Source organism: Ailuropoda melanoleuca, chromosome 3, assembly GCF_002007445.2.
Source record: "Ailuropoda melanoleuca isolate Jingjing chromosome 3, ASM200744v2, whole genome shotgun sequence".
Classification (NCBI taxonomy): Eukaryota; Metazoa; Chordata; class Mammalia; order Carnivora; family Ursidae; genus Ailuropoda; species Ailuropoda melanoleuca.
Genome location: NC_048220.1, coordinates 109,553,528 through 109,572,776, shown reverse-complemented (window position 1 = coordinate 109,572,776; position 19,249 = coordinate 109,553,528). Strand labels below are relative to the sequence as shown.

The 19,249-nt window shown below is 37.9% G+C and overlaps 1 protein-coding gene across 2 annotated transcripts in view; it reads left to right on the top strand.

Annotated features, from left to right (window-relative positions):
• Positions 1-19,249, top strand: part of ITGA1 (integrin subunit alpha 1) — a 166,319-nt gene that overhangs the window by 94,884 nt on the left and 52,186 nt on the right. For both annotated transcript variants that reach the window (XM_002921554.4, XM_034656939.1), the window contains exons 8-10: positions 2,044-2,194; positions 14,652-14,817; positions 18,976-19,049. In XM_002921554.4, coding sequence (XP_002921600.2) covers positions 2,044-2,194; positions 14,652-14,817; positions 18,976-19,049 — 391 coding nt within the window. The remainder of the gene's footprint in view (positions 1-2,043; positions 2,195-14,651; positions 14,818-18,975; positions 19,050-19,249) is intronic.

The window sequence follows — 19,249 nt, the reverse complement described above, 5'->3', positions numbered from 1 at the left end:
AAAACTAACTGAAGAAATATTCTGGCTGCTTTGCTTCTGCATAAATACACTCTAAATACCATGACCCTATATGGTTTTTGCCTACATGTTTCACAAACGGTCTAGCTGTAGGACACACAGTTTATTGAGTTTTGTATATAAATACAACTCTATAATGGTATTACTAAGCATCCTTCTTGTACATTGGTTTTTCACGTTGAAGCATATTTTTAATTGTTCTTTATTCCTTTTAGGCAGGGCCAGTTGCAAACAATATTTTTAATTTGTTAGAATCCTTTCTTTATATTTTCATTGGATGGTAGTATTTGGGGGTAAAGGGCAATTTGCTGAAGATATTTGAAACAGAAAGAGTGTACTCAGGAGTTCTGCCAGTGGCTACTCTTACATTATATAAAACCAACCCCTGTTTAGATCTACCAGATTTTCTTTAAGAAATGTGTTTTAATCATCTCCATTAGTTGAGTTTCATTCAGTAATGGCCTAGATCTTCAAGAGAATTAGGAAGTTTTGGTGATCCTCTAAGGAGTTAGGACTGCAAAAAGGATCGAATGTTATATGATATCCATGTCTGAACTTCATTTAAAGACAGGCCTTTAACATCTGTTTTCACCTTTGTTTGTGCATATAAAGAAGTCAGAAAATCTATCTGTACAGTGTAGAGGGCAGAGAACACAGTTCCCAAGTGGCCAAACTTTTTTAAAATAGCTTCTTTATTTTGAAAATTATAAGAAAAATAAAAAATATAAAAATAGTACAACAAAATCCTATGTACTCACCAAACAAATCAACAATTGTTAACATCTTCTCATATTGACATTCAGACCATTTAAAGGAAAATAACTAGAGATAAACTCCCTTTGCCCACATCACCAGGATCTTTTAGCCCACTCACAAGATACCTACTATTGTGTATATTTACTGTGTATTTACAGTAAAACTAATGTGTATTGTGCAAACCCTTTGGAAGGTTAGTTTAAGAGAAATGTTTTTTTGGCATATCCCAAATTGCAGCTGTTTGTCCTCATGACCAAAGAAAAATATTGAAATGGACAATTCAATATAATGATTGCTGCATTTTATACCAAGATCTAAAAAATATTATATGAAATCCTTTCATTGTTTCATTCCTAAGTAAAATGTAGTTGACTCCAGAAAGGAAAATGAGTGAGTGAAAGAAAATAATAGAGGGAAAATATGCCTCTGTGTGTGTGTGTGTGTGTGTGTGTGTAGAAGCACAAAACAACAAAAATTGATAATTTCTCCTCTCTTCCATCTCCTTCCATAAATGTTTTTTGAGTTAAATAAAAAATGTCTTTCTTTGCAGTTAAATTATAGCATTTTCCTTTTCTCTCTGTGCCACTTTCCTCCATCCCATCCCCAGCAGCCTATGTCCTTAAACCTAGTTCAGACCAAATCTTTCATAGCTACCCTATCTGCTCTTGCCCCCCACAGCCCTGCTCTATCACTGACTCAGACCACAGCCATCTGCAGTCTTTTATTACTATGTCCAACTTTCTCCCCCATATCCAAGACCACTCTCAAGCATTCACAGCCATACAAAATTCTGTTTTCTCCCAGCTCCCCAGGTCAGAGGATTTCCATACTGTTCTATAAATGTCAGAGTAGATGTGGTGGAAGTGAGGACAAAGCCAAAGCTTCTGCCAAAAGCAGAAGAAAAGAGGAGTGTTTATAGAGAAAGGAGTGGCTGAGCAAGTATTTAAGATCTGACCTTCTCCAGATCTAATGTGTGCTCCAGTCACACCTTCCCTGAGAAGTTTCCAAAGAATGAAATACTGCTGCCCTTTGTATATGGGATATGTGAAGATTAGTAAAATGGTGACCTCTTCATCACCTGGTAGAAATCTAAAACTATTACAAATAATGATCATCATGCCTCCCAGCTTGAACAGTGGTTGTGAATGTTGAACTTGGAGGGACAGCACTGTTCTAACTAGAGTTGTCAGCGTTTTTCTTTTGTTTATCACTTTGCCTAATCTTGGGATGGTGTTTTATTTGTTTCTCTTTCCTCTGTGATTACTTCAGGAAGGAGGCTTTCACTGAAGCCCGGGGTGCCCGAAGGGGAGTTAAAAAAGTCATGGTAATTGTGACTGATGGGGAATCCCATGACAACCATCAACTGAATAAGGTCATCCAAGACTGTGAGGATGAAAACATTCAGCGGTTTTCCATAGCTGTAAGTACATGGCTAGAGATGGCTTTCAAACTCTGGTGTGAAGACAAGAGATGTGTACGTATCCTGATTATTTTATGAAAGTTATACAAACAAGGTTGTAAAAAAGAAGCTTCTCCATTTGAAGGTAAACTCTGTGGGGACAGGATTGGGTCTTGCTCCCTTTGTGTCTTAGGCAAGGAAGGACAAGAGAAAGAAAGATAGAAATAGGAAAGGAAAAAGAAGAGCAGAAAAGGAGGAGAAAAGGACCCTCCAGCAGGTGGAAGAATGCTGGAAGGATGGAGGGAGGAATGGAGGAAGGGCAGAAAAGAAGGAGGGAAGGAAGGAGAAGGTGAAAGGTAGGAAGAAAAAAAGGAAGGGAGGAAAGAAAGGAGGAAATTGAGGATGTGCTAGTAATAAATACATTGCCAGGAGAATAGTCCAAGATGGTGGAGGAGTAGGGGACCTTATGATCCCAGGAATTCAGCTTGATAGCTATCAAATCATTCTAAACACCAGGGCACCTCGGTGGCACAGCAGTTAAGCGTCTGCCTTTGGCTCAGGGCGTGATCCCAGCATTATGGGATCGAGCCCCATATCAGGCTCCTCCACTATGAGCCTGCTTCTTCCTCTCCCACTCCCCCTGCTTGTGTTCCCTCTCTCGCTGGCTGTCTCTATCTCTGTCGCATAAATAAATAAAATCTTTAAAAAAAATCATTCTAAACACCAACGAACTCAACCAGATATCTAAGAAAAGAATAGCTGCAACTCTACAAGTAGAAAGTGACCACTTTCTGCAAGAATGACAAGACGGAAAAACTCACCTCAAAAAAGAGAACAAGAGGCAGTACTGACTGCTAGGGAGCTAATCAGTATGGATATAAGTAAGATGTCAGAACTAGAGTTCAGAATATGGATTTTAAAGATATTAGCAGGGCTTGAAAAAAGCATAGAAAACACTAGAGGATCCCTTTCTGGAGAAATAAAAAAGCTAAAGTCTAATCAAGTCAAAATAAAAAAGACTATTAATGAGATGCAATCAAAAATGGAGGCTCTAACTGCTAAGATAAATGAGCAGAGGAGAGAATTAGTGATATAGAAGACAAACTGATGGAGAATAAAGAAGCTGAGAAAAAGAGAGATAAACAACTACTGGATCACAAGGGGAGAATTTGAGAGATAAATGATACCATAAAATGAAACAGTATTAGAATAATTGGGATCCCAGAAGAAGAGGAAAAAGAGTCGGGAAGTGGGGGATGGAAGGTATATTGGAGCAAGTTATAGCAGAGAACTTCCCTAACCTGGGGAAGGAAACAGACATCCAAGTCCAGGAGATACAGAGAACCCCCCTCAAAATCAATAAAAGTAGGTCAACACCTCAACATATAATAGTGAAACTTGCAAATCTCAGAGACAAAGAGAATATCCTGATAGCACAGGGACAGGAGGTCTGTAACCTACAAGGGTAGTAACATTAGATTGGTAGCAGACCTATCCACAAAGACCTGGCAGGCCAGAAAGGACTGCCATGATATATTCAGGTTGCTAAATGAGAAAAGTATGCAGCAAAGAATACTGTATCCAGCTAGGCTGTCATTCAAAATAGAAGGAGAGATAAAAAAAAAACTTCCAGGACAAACAGAAACTAAAAGGATTTGTGATCACTAAACCAGCCCTGCAAGAAATATTAAAGGGGATCCTTTAAGCGAAGAGAGAGCCCCAAAGTAACATAGACCAGAAAGGAACAGAGACAATCTATAGAAACAGGGACTTTACAGATAATACAATGGCACTAAATTCATATCTTTCAATAATTACTCTGAATGTAAATGAGCTAAATGCCCAAATCAACAGACACAGAGTATCAAATTGGATTTAAAAAAAAAGACCCATCAATATGCTGTCTGGAAGAGACTCATTTTAGACCCAAAGACACCTCCAGACTGACAGTGAGGGAGTGGAAAACCATTTATCATGCTAATAGACATCCAAAGAGAGCTGGGGTGGCAATCCTTTTAGCAGACAAATTAGATTTTAAACCAAAGACTGTAATAAAAGATGAGGAAGGACACTATATCATAATTAAAGGGTCTATCCAACAAGAAGATCTAACAGTTGTAAATATTTATGCCCCTAACATGGGAACAGCCAATTATATAAACCAATTAACAACAAGATTAAAGAAACACATCAATAATAATAATACAATAATAGTTGGGGACTTTAACACCCCACTCACTGCAATGTCATATCATCTAAGCAGATCAACAAGGAAATAAGGGCTTTGAAAGACACACTGGAGCAGATGGACTTTTCAGATATATTCAGAGCATTTCGTCCTAAAGCAACAGAATACACATTTTTTCTGAGTGCACATGGAACGTTCTCCAGAATAGATCACATACTGGGTCACAAATCAGGTCTCAACTAGTACCAAAAGACTGGGATCATTCCCTGTATATTCTCACACCACAATGCTTTGAAACTGGAACTCAATCACAAGAGGAAATTTGGAAAGAACTCAAATACAAGGAGGCTAAAGAACATCCTACTAAAGAATGAATGGGTCAACCAGGAAACTAAAGAATTTTTAAAAATCATGGAAACAAATGAAAATGAAAACATAACTGTTCACGACCTTTGGAGTCCAGCAAAGGCAGTCCCAGAGGGAAGTATGTAGCAATACAAGCCTTTCTCAAGAAACAAGACAGGTCTCAAATACACAACCTAATCTTACACCTAAAGGAGCTAGAGGAAGAACAGCAAATAAAGCTTAAACCCAGAAGAAGAAGAGAATTAATAAAGATTAGAGCAGAAATCAATGAAATAGAAACCAAAAGAACAGTAGAAAGATCAGATCAACAAAACTAGGAGCTGGTTCTTTGAAAGAATTAATAAGACTGATAAACCCCTGGCCAGACTTATCAAAAAGAAAAGAGAAAGGACCCAAATAAATAAAATCATGAATGAAAGAGAAGAGATCACAACCAACACTGAAGAAATACAAACAATTATAAGAACATATTATGAGCAACTATATTCCAACAATTAGGCAATCTGGAAGCAATGGATGCATTCCTAGAGACATAAAAACTGCTGAAACTGAAACAGGAAGAAAGAGAAAACCTGAACAGACCCATAACCAGCAAGGATACAGAGGCAGTAATCCAAAGCTCCCAACAAACAAGAACCTAGAGCCGACAGCTTCCCAGGGGAATTCTACCAAATATTTAAAGAATTAATACCTATTCTTCTGAAGCTGTTTCAAAAAACAGAAATGGAAGGGAAACTTCCAAACTCTTTCTATGAGGCCAGCATTACCTTTATCCCCAAACCAGACAAAGACCCCACCAAAAAGGAGAATTACAGACCAATATTCCTGATGGAAATCAATGCCAAAATTCTCACCTAGATACTAGCCAGTAGGATCCAACAGTACATTTAAAGGATTATTCACCATAACCAAGTGGGATTTATTCCTGGGCTGCAAGGTTGGTTCAACATCTGCAAATCAATCAACATGATTCACTATATTAATAAAAGAAATGACAAGAACCATATGATCTTCTCAATAGACACAGAAAAAGCATTTGACGAAGTACAGTATCCTTTCTTGATTAAAACTCTTCACAGTGTAGGGATAGAGGAAACATGCCTCAATATCATAAAAGCCATATATGAAAAGCCAACAGCAGATATCATTCTCAATGGGGAAAAACTGAGGGCTTTTCCCCTAAGGTCAGGAGCATGGCAGGGATTTCCACTCTGGCCACTGCTCTTCAACATAGTATTTGAAGTCCTAGCTTTAGCAATCAGAGAACAAAAAGAAATAAAAGGCATCCAGATTGGCAAAGAAGAAGTCAAACTCTCACTCTTCACAGATGACATGATATTCTATGTGGAAAACCCAAACTCCACCCCAAAATTTCTAGAAGTCATACGGGAATTCAACAAATTGGCAGGATATAAAATCAATGCACAGAAATCAGTTGCATTTCTGTACACTAACAATGAGACAGAAGAAAGAGATTAAGGAGTCCATCCCATTTACAATTGCACCAAAAACCATAAGATACCTAGAAATAAACCTAACCAAAGAGACAAAGGATCTGTACTCAGAAAACTTTAGAACACTCATGAAAGAAATTGAGGAAGACACAAAGAAATGGAAAAACATTCCATGCCCATGGATTGAAAGAACTAATACTGTTAAAATGTCTATGCTACCCAGAGCAATCTACACATTCAGTGCAATCCCTATCAAAATGTCATCAACATTTTTCACAGAACTGGAACAAATAATCCTAAAACTTGTATGGAACTGGAAAAGACCCCAAATAGCCAGAGGAATGTTGAAAAAGAAAACCAAAGCTTGGGGCATCACAAAGCCGGACTTTCCATTTCCTCCCTACTTCATAGCCTCTAACTGTGCAGCCAAAGTGAAGCAGCCAACAGCTCTCAAATGTTTTCTGTACATTCCCTTCTTGTCCAGCATTTAAGCTGGACAAGAAGGGAAAAAGAATCGAAGAAGAAATTTCATTTAGTTCCGAGGAAAAGCCTAACCTGCTATTGATGACGTAGAGGTTACTACATACAAAGTACTTTAGCTCTTTGTGAGCAAATCTGTATCAATATAAAAGCAATCCATTATTAATAACATTTGTCTCTCAAAATGCAAAAAAAAAAAAATAGAGACAGAGTGCTTTTTACCTTTTAATAGTGATTTTTTTTTCCTAAATCAACTTGTAATAGTTCCATGAACTGACATGACTCAATTTCATGGTGCCACCCCACAGAGAGGGACATTTAGAGAAAGGAAGTAAAAATTCCACCTTTCAAATGGCAATATGGAAAATAATTTAAATTGTCATGCATTTGGCTCTCTGTAACCTACAATTGTTTGTTTGTTTCTGAGTCCTAGATACCTTTCTTTGTCCTTCGTAGCACCCCAAAGAGAGCAGGGCAACTTTCCTTTTCCCATTTTATGAATGAGAAAACCAAGAAACACCAGGTTTTATGATTGTAGGCCACATGACCACGTCTCCAGAGGCCCCTTGACTGACCATATGTACCACTGCCCTGGGCCTTTCTTCCCCCGGCCCCAATCTCTCTTACTTGCTGCCGCAAATCTCTGAAGGTGCTGCAGGACTGTCCTAACCCATTTGCACTCTCCTCCCCAGCCTTCCAAGGAGCACCACAGTCCTCTCCAGCCCTTGTACCAGAGCAGAAAGACCCAGCACAGGGACACTAAGTGTGTCACATAATGTCATAACCTTAAACAACAACAGACCCATGAATGTTTTCCAAAAGTGAGAAGAAGGGGGGAGGGTAGAGAAGCATTTATTTTGGAGCTAGAAAGACCTTTGTTCAGTTCTGCCTTTGTGACAGTGGATAAAGTCACTTAATACTCCAAGCTTCAGCTTCTTTATCTATAAAGATAAAGGGTAAATATTGTTTCTCTCTCTTTCTCTCAGATGAAGAATCAATGAGATAATGACTGAAAACATCTAGTACAATGGCAGGCTAAGCAACCAATAAATATTATTCTTCTTAAGGATCTTTAACTAGAGGAGTTTACAACCATGAAATAATAAAATCATGGTGCTTTAGAGATAGAAGGAATCTTTGAGATAAACTGTGTTGCCCCCTTGCACAGAAACCTTCAGAGATTCCTCCATGGACTATCAAACCTTATCTCAGCTTCACTAACAACTGTGTACAGCCTTCCTTTCACTCTCAATTCCATAGCATGTGCCCTCAGCCTCAGAGGAGGGAGTCTTCTTCATATAAATTGATTTTTAAAATAAGTCAGAAAGCAAAAATTTCAGAACTGTAAGAGTTTAGGATAAATTGTTTTCCAACAAAATCTCTTTTATTTACTGTAAGAATCAGATATTACGCATAATGGTTTTTCAGCATTTCATCAGTGAGATTTCCTCCCTTCCTTTCAAAAGTATGATCAGTGAAAGACATCCCACCCCCTTGTAGAAAGGGAAGAAGAGTGATTCATCCCTGATAAATTCCCAGAACACAAAATTGATTCACGGTCTCCCAGGGGCAAGGTGACTGTATTTATTTTATAAGCAAGATGACTTGCTTATAAACAAGGAAACTTCTGATTGCAACAATATTTTTTTTCTTTTCTACTTTTTATTTAAATTCTAGTTAGTTAACATAACACTGCAATATTGGTTTCAGTAGTAGAATTCAGTGATTCATCACTTACATATAACACCCAGTGCTCATCACAAAGTGCCCTCCTTAATCCCCAACACCCATCTAGCCCATCCCCCACCCACCTCCCTCCATCACCCCTCATTTTGTTCTCTATCTTTAAAAGTCTCTTCTGGTTTGTTTCCCTCCCACCCCCCAGTATGTTCATCTGTTTTGTTTCTTAAATTCCACATATGAGTGAAATCATGTAGTATTTGTCTTTCTCTGACTTATTTCACTTAGCATAATACTCTCTAGCTCCAACCACATTGTTGGAAATGGCAAGATTTCATTCTTTTTGATGGCTGAATAATATTCCTCTGTGTGTGTGTGTGTGTGTGTGTGTGTGTGTGTGTACCTCATCTTTTTTATCCATTCTGATAAAGGGTTATATCCAAAATCTATAAAGAACTTACCAAACTCAACACCCAAAACACAAAAAATCCAGTTAAGAAATGGGCAGAAGACATGAATAGACACTTTTCTAAAGAAGACGTCCAGATGGCTAACAGACACATGAAAAAATGCTCAACATCAGGGAAATACAAAGTAAAACCATGATGAGATACCACCTCACATCTGTCAGAATGGCTAAAATTAACAACACAAGAAACAACAGATGTTGGCAGGGATGAGGAGGAAGAAGAACCTCCTTGCACTGTTGGTGGGAATGCAAACTGGTGTATCCACTCTGGAAAACACGGAGGTTCTTCAAAAAGTTAAAAATAGAACCACCCTATAATCCAGCAATTGCACTACTAGGTATTTACCCAAAGGATACATAAATACAGGCTCAAAGTGGTACATGCACCCTGTTGCTTATAGCGGCACTATCAGTAATAGCCAAACTATGGAGAGTGCCCAAATGTCCAACAATATTCTTTTTTCTTTGGGATACAGATGTGAAAAATTAACACACCTCATTATTTTGCTTTTCCCTTGTTGTTACTTCTATAAATTATCTTTTGGCAATTACTATCAATCCATTATTACCTCACCTTAGTATAATAGTTACTATAATTATATTGATCTCTTCTGTGGTTGAGAATAATTCCATAGGTCCAGACTTCACTCAGTGATACTGGCCACAGTTGGAGTCTATGGCTGGTCTTTTCAGTATGCAAAGCCAATGTATGCCCAGTTTGTCCCAGACAACTGAATATCAGAAGTGCTATCATTTGTTCAGCTTCCCCCCAGAGAATATAGTCTGGCTTTCCAGGTACCACTGTAGCAGGCAATGATCTGAGTAAACCATCAGCAACATTAACAACCTTAAAAAAAAAACTTCACTGGAAAACAGATACTGTACCTATCAATGAATGACTTCTTAATTTTAAGTGAAGCTTACATCACTTTTACAGGGTATCTGGCTACATATAGAGTATTTCTTGTCCTTAAGTCACTATGTTTCCCTTGACTGGATCCCTACTTGATAATGCATACTTTGCCTCCCATCTGGTCAAAAAGGGTTCTCATAATTCCATTAATTTCCTAGAGAATCATAAAATTATGAGTTCCTTTCCTGCTTTAATCAATGAATTATTGTCAAATTGCTCTTCAAATTTTATAAATAATATATAGGAAAATTCCACTTCAGCAAGAATTGTTATCTTCCCAATTCATATTTCTTTTCCCCAGTGAAACGTGTATTTTTTAGTTTGTGCCAAACTAGGAAATAAAACAGTTATTTTATTTCCTCTCCTTGTGCATTCACACAGAAAGGTTTTAGGCATTTCTGAAGCTCCATTCATGCTTCACATGGATCAAATATACCTGGGGGTCTGCCCCTATTGCCACCTGGGCTGTTCCTCCTACTCAGTTTTGGGTTTTGTTTGTTTGTTTGTTTGTTCGTTTGTTTACTCACCATTTGATCCTGAACACTGCAAAGATGTGTTTTGGGGAGACAATACCCAAAAATAGTTGACTGTTGAAAATTTAAGCACTCTATGATAAAATGCCAACGTGACCCATTAAACTCTCAGATTTGGTGAGGGTCCTAAACTGGTATGTATTCTGCATGGTCTGTATTCTGTCACTTGAGGATACTAGACATTGCCAGCAGGAGCCTGTTTTACATTCATATTCTAATCTTAGATAATAATGGCTGGGATTATAATGACTGTGAAATGTGTATCATTTACAGCATTCAAATGAAAATAAGAGAAGTTAGAAAAGTATCTTAGCATTTCATTCATTTGCACACAAAAGGCACTGTAGTACATGTAAATGAATTGTATACTTTACATTGGACATGTCTGCCTCAAGGGAACTTCAATTCTGAAAGTCTACTTGAGGTAAATATTAACAGAATACCAAATGCTTGGGCTTGATATATTTGTATAAGGTGAAACAGAAGTAATTTATAAGTGTTATTTTGTATTTCTTCTCATTCATAGAAAATAATGTTCTGCAAGCACCAGGTGCTTGGGTGAAGAACCAAAATACATTTCTGTTTTTATTTTTCATTCTGTAATACACAATAGTTCGAACTGGATGCAAATCATAGTACTTCCTGGGAATTTTTTCCTCTTATATTGTCTTCTAAATATATACTCTCATGTTCCATTTATGTTTTATTTTTATTATTTAAGTATGTCATTTGGGCATTTTCCCCATCGGACTTTATCCAGTTGTCTCTGTCACATGGAGCACTAAATGTCTGATAACATTTCCATCACAGCTAAGAACTTCAACCATGCATGGTCCAAACATCTTTACAATTTTTATGCGTATTTTCACATGCATCACCTTATAAGTGAAATGGAAGTTAACATGTCAATGTGATAGTGAATCTAGAATATGTTCAATAGGGACTAAGGGGGAAAGACGGTGACTTTCCAGCCAAGGATGTCATAAAACTTATAGGATAAATTCGGTAAATCAATGGGGACTCAGAGGGCCTCACATGATGTAGAATTTGTATGAATCTAAAAGAAATCCATGCATAGCAAAACTGCTGACAAAGGAGGAACCTCACAGTGTGTGGAAGAGTACTAGGTGTAGAGTGAAGTGTTGAGCAAGACCCCAGTGATCCTGAAACAGACACACAGGTATGGAAGCTCTGGAGGCTGGAGACTCTCCCGCCTTTTCCATGCTTTCTCTGGGACATGTGCATCTAGATGTGGGGAAATACGCAACTGTAAGAAGACCATCTTAATTGTTTTTAAGTACAAGAGAGAATTTGCTCAGTTTAATAAGAACAAGTGACCCTTGGGTTTTCTCTCCCTTATCTGGACAATTCTCTACATTCATTTCCATGAATTCTCTTCCACTATCAAGTAGCTGAAGTGGGAAAAGCACCAGTGGCCTCTGTTCAAATATAAACCATTTCTGATGGTTGGCATTTGCTTTTCAGCCAAGAAGACAGGATCTGAATTTTTGTGTTCTGGTGCAATTTTGCAAACTCCTGGTATTGACCTTCCTACCTAACTTTGGACTAGTAGTTAGGGTCAAAAATCAAAAAGCTACCCAAATAGTGTACCAATTTCCTTAGAGCCAGCTCTGGTTTTCCTAAATTGCTCATTTTTTCAAAGTAGCACAAAGTTTTTCCCAAACATTAGGGCCTTTTGCCTCATGAACGCATTTTACAGGTAGACACGGAGCTAAAGAACAGACAAGGGCCTCAGTGAAGACCTGTGTGTGCAGATATGCGGTATTGCTCAAGACTTCTCCTGGGTATTCCGTGGGAATGGGGTGAGGGTGTGAGTCAAGCAAGGGAAAGGAACCAGGAATAAATCCCCCAGCACCTTCTCACTAGGAAAGAAAACTCCAGAGCTGCTTTCTGTATTGCTTGCCTGACTAGCTGGCACACAACTCTTGGGCTCACATAAACATTTAGTGCACATTTTAATGATTCAGTTACTAATCTAAACCTTCATACATTTTATGATACAAATAAACAAGTATGTGGCAGGTCATAAATAACAACACCTAAAACAGTAATTTAAGCTTTTTTCTAACTGTAAGTGAAAAGCTGTACCCTTCTTAATAAAATATCAGTTTTAAAATCTACCGTTTTGAATCTGACATTTAAAAAATGCATGCAGATGCCTAGAACAGGCAGCTAAAGGAGAGTTGGGGGGGGGCATGAGAGGAGTGCTCAGGGGAAAGAGGCAGGGGTCTGTGGCCAGAAGACCCAATGAGGACCAGGACTGACTGACACCTCCACTTGTGCCCACCCACTCATGTGTCCAGGATCAGCCCAGTCCACAGTGCTAAACTGCATTTGGGGACTATTACAGGTCTGTGTTCCAATGGGAACTTGAAGGCACCCTAGAGTCTCAGTTTAATGATGCTAGACAAATCTATGTTTATGATCTAAAAATGGAAAATGAAGCTAGAAATTTCTGGTATCTTCATGGTCACTGGAGGTCATGATTTTTCTTGTCCCCAAGGAGTAGAATATTCTAAAAATCAAGCAGTAGCACAGAGCTCAAGACCTTACCTTTGTTTTATGGATTCCAGGAGCACAAAATTGAATTAATTGTGATCCTTGGTTCAGGAGACCTCATCATTTGTGAGAGCATGACCCACTTTACAGGTTTCTATGTTTATTATTGTACCTGTATACAAATTTTAAGTATTCAATATAAGCATTTATGCACCTGACCACATTTACCACCTGGCGTCCTCCACCTGATAACCATCAGCCCAAATCCCATACTCATCTCTTGCTCTCCTTTTCTAATCTCTTGGTATCTACATAACTTAAAAAATTCTAAAAGTCTTCCTTTTTTTAACCTTATAAAAAGGGTGTCATGCTGTATATAGTATTTTGAAACTTTTAAAATTTAATATTGCTAAAATTCATCCATATTATTACAAGCTGTCACAGTTCGTTTGCTTTTTAATTAAAGTAACACATACAGTGAAATGTAAAATTTCAATGTGAAAATTATGTACAGTGAACAAATTGATGAGTTTAGATAATTGCATACACCCATGTAACTGATACCTCAATCAAGATATAGAACATTTCCATCACTCCCAGAAAGTTCCCTATACTTTCATTTTTTTAATGCTCACTTCTATAGTAACCACTTGTTTAACTTATACCACCATAGCTTAAGTTGCCTATTCTATTTTATGTAAATGAAATCATATAGTATATACTCTTTTGTGTTTAACTTTTCACTCAACATAATGATTGCCCAGGATATATTGTGTGTCAGTCATTCATTTTGTTATTATACATTGTATGGATCTACCACAATTTCTTCCATACGTTATATGGACATTTGGATTATTTCCACTTTGGATGCATCTATCCAATGGAATCTGACTAGCAATAAAAAAAAATGAACTTCTGATATGTGGGGCAACAAGAATGACTCTCAGAAGCATTATGCAAATGAAGGAGTCAGACACAAAAGGCTACATGCTATATGAATTCATAAATATAACACTCTGGAAAAAGGAAAGCCTAAGGACAGAAAATATATCAATGGTTGTAAGGGTTAGGCAGAAGAAGGGATTGACTACAAAGGGACAAGAGTGAACACTGATAGAAATGTTCTACGTCTTGAAGTGGTAGTAACACAACTGTGTGGGTTTGTCAAAACTCAGAACTGTATATCTAAAAAGGATGAGTTTTGCTGTATACAAATTATATCTCAGTAAACCTTACCTTAAAAAATAAAATAGATGTTTGAGAAAACCTGCTAAGACATCTAACTAATTACAGTTAACTATAACAGATAATTCCTGCCTCTCTCTCTTCTCTATAAAAAGGGGTGGGGGGAGGGATGTCCCTGTCTTGAGCATTTGGTTTCAAACAGGAATGTCCCAATTGTTTATTTTCTAGATTGCCAAGTTAGATTACTCTTTAGTTTAGTATCTGTTTAAAAAATATATGTGTGGGACTGGCTCTTGGTAAGATTATCAGGAAGAGCTGCCTATTCAGGATCAAGTAACTCACTTGCTAATTGCAAGTGGTGACGTGGGCTGGAATAATACCAGAGACATTCAGAAACTATAACTCACTTTTGAACTGTCAGATAGAGCTGTTCATAAACAGGGACACAGAAATTCAAGAAAAGAAACTTTCCCAAACATACAAGATTGCCCTTTATGCTTTCCTATAGCAATTATAGTATATAACAGTTAATAGTAGGGAATCTACACATTCTGAAGATTGTTCTTCCAAGTACATAAAAATTCCATTGCATTAAGGTACTATACACTCTCGTTTATTGACAAAATGCTTGGGATCCTTATTTAACACATAGAATTTAAAATATATTCTTCCCATTTTGTCATGTCTTAGATTCTTGGGAGCTATAACAGAGGAAATTTAAGCACTGAAAAATTTGTGGAAGAAATAAAATCGATTGCAAGTGAACCCACTGAGAAGCATTTCTTCAACGTCTCTGATGAATTGGCTCTAGTCACTATTGTTGAAGCTCTGGGAGAAAGAATATTTGCCTTGGAAGGTATGACTAGTTCTTGTAATCCTGCATGTGTTCTCTACAACACAGAGTCAATGTAATGGGTTTTGGGTATTTATTCCTTCTACTACATGGCCCGTGCCCTTTTGCTGTGTACAGTAGCCAGCATGGAACAATGCCCTTTCATATAAGTCTGTCCCTGAGATGGCTATCTCACATAGCACCGTGTCTGTCGGCAGGTCTCTTTATAAGGATGTGCGGACTGAAGGAAGGCAATGGTCAGTGTAGACTCACCAGAAGAAAAACATGCCTGTGTGTTAGTTCTTTTCTGTGACATGGGTTTAGAAAATGGAGACACTAGCTCACGTTTTCTTTTTTAATTTGTTTGTGTTATTTTGGGCTTCTATGGAACTGTTCTTGATTGCAATAACTTCATTGTTCATTTATTTTCTCCTATTTTGCTTCTTGCCCACTTTAAAGGTCTTCATGGAACTCTGCCTCAACTTCCATGGCAGCAAAATATCGGTTCACTGTATTTGTCTAAGTCATAATTCTTTTTTGTAGACTTTTTTCTTTGATTTTGCAATGACGATTGGCTACTGAGGATAATGAGTCATGGCATTCCTTCCTGTGCCTTTGGTAGATGTCAAGTAACAAATACTTTGAAACTAGCCCTTGCCTGACAAAAAAAAAATAAGTCTTTGGAATTGTTATGGCAGGAAAACTGAAAAAAAGCTGCTTTCTTCATGTTCTCTGATAATTGGAGCCTAAGGAAGACATGCCTCTTTCCCTTTTTCCAAAGAGTTCCACTCTTATGCCTCATCCAAATCCAATGGACCCTGTCCTTGTGAGGACACATGGAGGGACTGTTTTGCACCTTAAACACAGAAAATTAAAAGCACCTTCTCAGTCACCCTGATACGACCTGATAATGGGAAACTGAAAGATAAAATAAGAAAGAGACATAAGTAAAACAAGGTAGACCACTTTGAGAATCAAATGACCAGGAAAATGCAAAAAAGTAACTAATGACAGAATATTAAAATGTAGAGAAAGAAAAGAAAATGCTTTAGAATAATGGCTTTCAGGCCCTATTTGACAGTGACCCGTGATAATAAATACACTATGCCTCGTGACTAAAGGGGAGTAAAATAGGCCACCCCAAAATATGTCACTTTGGCATGTAGATTATCTTGAGCTGAAGGCAATCAAGACCCAGCAGACTTAGGGAAAACTTTAACCTCTTCCTTAACTACCTAGAAGAATTTACACAGGGGGCCTGGCCCAGAAAAAGAGCTATAACCAAGGACAACTTTTTGATCCAAAAGACCTGTCTGCATGGCAGGGCAAATTTTTAATTACCAAACATCTGTTCTCTTATGTCCTGTGAACTGTCCTCCTCCCTTTGAAGCCCCTGGCACCTATCCCAGTCCTTAGGTCAGGATGGCATATAGGCTTTAATTGCCCCCACTTGTTCTTCCTTCTCATGTTTTGGGTGGTCCCATGTGAAATTAAATTTGTTTTTCTCTTGCTAATCTGTTTTAGATCAAGTTAATTGTTAAACCAGCCAAGGAACCTAGAAGAGAGGAAGGGAAAATTTTTCCACTTCTGCATGACCCAGCGCACATACATATACATGGAAAAATAAAACAAAATTTCGCAAAATCACTCTTACTATTACAAAGCATTGTGATAGTTTCTCATTTTCGTTCTCTCTTCCCTTTCAATTAAAAAAGTGCTGGTGGTGACTCACCCTGCTTATTTCATGACTGGATCAAGACCCATAAGTGACAGATTTGGTTTAGATTTGAGGAGCAGCTACAGCCCATGCAGACGTCATTTCTCTGCTTCCCTTTTGCCCTGGCTGCTTTTCCCCTGTGCCTTTAGAAACAGAACACTTGAATTACTTATCCATCTGAAGTCGCAGCTGGTTCTAAAGAACTTGGCTATCCTGCATTCTGTACACAAGTCACTTTCAAGTGGCTTTGGTCTCACAGTAGCTATCCCAGTGTCATTTATTAATAGGCCAGACCATAAGCTTTGCTGGCCTCAAGGAAATATACAAAGTTTTCCAAGTCATTGTGCACTTTTAATTTTTGATAATGTGATTTGATAAGCCAATAATGTGATATATGATATGATAGAAACAATCGGTAAAGACCATTTAAATGAAAATGACTTAGTTACATTAGATAGTTAAGCACAATACAGTCTCAATGTTAAACCTCACTTTAAGTAAGCAAATAAATATAACCTTACAGAACTTGTAGAAATGAAGCCTATATCAGCGGTTGGGGGAAGAGGAGCCCAATTTGCCTTAAACAACATTTTTGTGCTGCTTCTAAACTAACCACACCATGAGTTAAAGATTACACGGTGGAATGCCCAGAAATTGTAAGAAAAAGTCTGTATATTTAAAAGCAAAATTATTTTTTAAATGTCCTCAGATTAAAATGTCTCCCATGTCTTTACTGCTATACTTTCAGGCTTAACCAAATGCAGTGTTTTGACTAGCCTTTTTAGGATTTTCTTCAGAAAGGACTTCATTTCCTTGTTACTTGAGAAGTGTCCACTTCCTATCAACATTTATCTTTAGATGGTAAATAACAGCGATTATGAAATTCCTTCCTGTCACAGACAGCACCACCTAGTGATGAGAACTGGCCACCAACTTGCCCAATCAAATCAGAAAATGGTCTGTCTTCCTTTCCCAGCAAATGTTGGGGAAAATGCTGAAATTCCTAACCAGACACGGAGCAGCGGGGAAAGTGGTTATGTCAGTACTCATGAACAGTCCTGGGAGGGGTTGACAGCAAGAAGTTCAGAGATGTACAGGGGCTATTACCATGAGGACAAATCAGCAGGCAGAATGTCACATAGCTCCCTTCTCTCTGTTCTCAGCTGTAAGCAGAGCAGCAGCAGAAGGTACTGGAAATATGCAGGTCTTTGCTGCTGCACTCTTACCATTGGCCTTGCAAAGATAAATAAAAAGACACCATAAAGCATTGTGGACTTAAAAACTTAAAGTGCACTTCAGTCATATAAATTAAAGGATAATTCATATGTGAAATTAAAATGATACATTTGAATTCTTGTTTGATATCCCCATTTAACCTAGTACTAAAAAAACCCAACCACTGATGTATTTGATAACAAATTTATGACAACAAATAACTAGTAAGTAAGTTTGATTTCACAAATTTAATTATTCTCATGCCTCAACGAGAGGGCAGACTCTTGCAATTATGAACTATTTTTAACTTATTTGCAAAGCCAAATAAATCAGTAACTCCCTACTTAAAGTAAATGAATCAACATTGCCGCAATCCCCTTAGGAGGTTGTGGCTTTGGGTTGGTGAATATTTTGAGAATGGTGCATTTTCCACAGAATGCTCTGGATTATCTCTATATTTCAGTAAAGAGCCTAAAAATGGGTATAGAATCTTGCCCATAGAAATCCTCATTAAAAAATTTTCAGATTCATGGAGCTCTTAGAAAGATAAAAGACCTAATGTTTGCTACTTAACCTCAGATCACTGATTAAAAAATTTTTAAAAATAAAAAAATGGGTACAGATTATTTTAAAAATGTTATTGTATGGCATGTGGCCTAGAGCCCATCAAAAAATTTCTCCCAATTTGTGAGTGATACCTACTACCAGAAATTAGGGCAAATACAAACCCAGGACCCCTCCCCCTTTCTCAAACAATGGAATTCTGAGAGGATCTATAGCTGGAAATACAGGTGGGGCTGGTAGAGTCAAGAGACCTATTTAAATGTGTGAATAAAATTATTTTAGCCCTGTAACATAGCAGGTAAGTTTAGCCTAATGTCTGAGCAGGACATGTCTGAGGGGAAGACAGAGGTTTTCAACTTCAGTACTTCCAACCTTAACCCCCTGGATCCAAAGTGCCATCTCATCCACAGGCATCCGCAGTGTAAGAACAGAAGCATCAATGGGTTTTTCTCAACTTCTCCAGCAAGGGTGGGGAAGCCATTGGTCAAGAATTTAGACATGGCCCTTCTGCTAACCTTCTCTGTCCTCTACCCAGCCCTACCTAGGAATTTTGGGTTGAGAAATGTGTGGCTGAACATACCCAAAAGATGTTGGAAGTTCTGGCTGGTAAAGAGCCCAGACTCTAAATGGCTTCTGTCTTCTCCAAAACAACAGTGTGCTAACAGGCATTTATCTTTCTGTTATAGCTACAGCTGACCAGTCAGCAGCTTCATTTGAAATGGAAATGTCTCAGACTGGCTTCAGTGCTCATTATTCACAGGTACATTGACCACTTGGTAGCAAATGAAGTTGGTTTTTTTTTTAAGGTTTTCACTCCCCAAAGCAATGCCTGGGCATCTGCATTATAAGCGCAACTAGCAGTTCATGGCTTGAGCAGTTATTCCGACCTGGTGAGGTTTCTAATCCAAATAGGAAAATCACATTTCACAAACTTACTAGGAAAACAAGTTATTTTACACA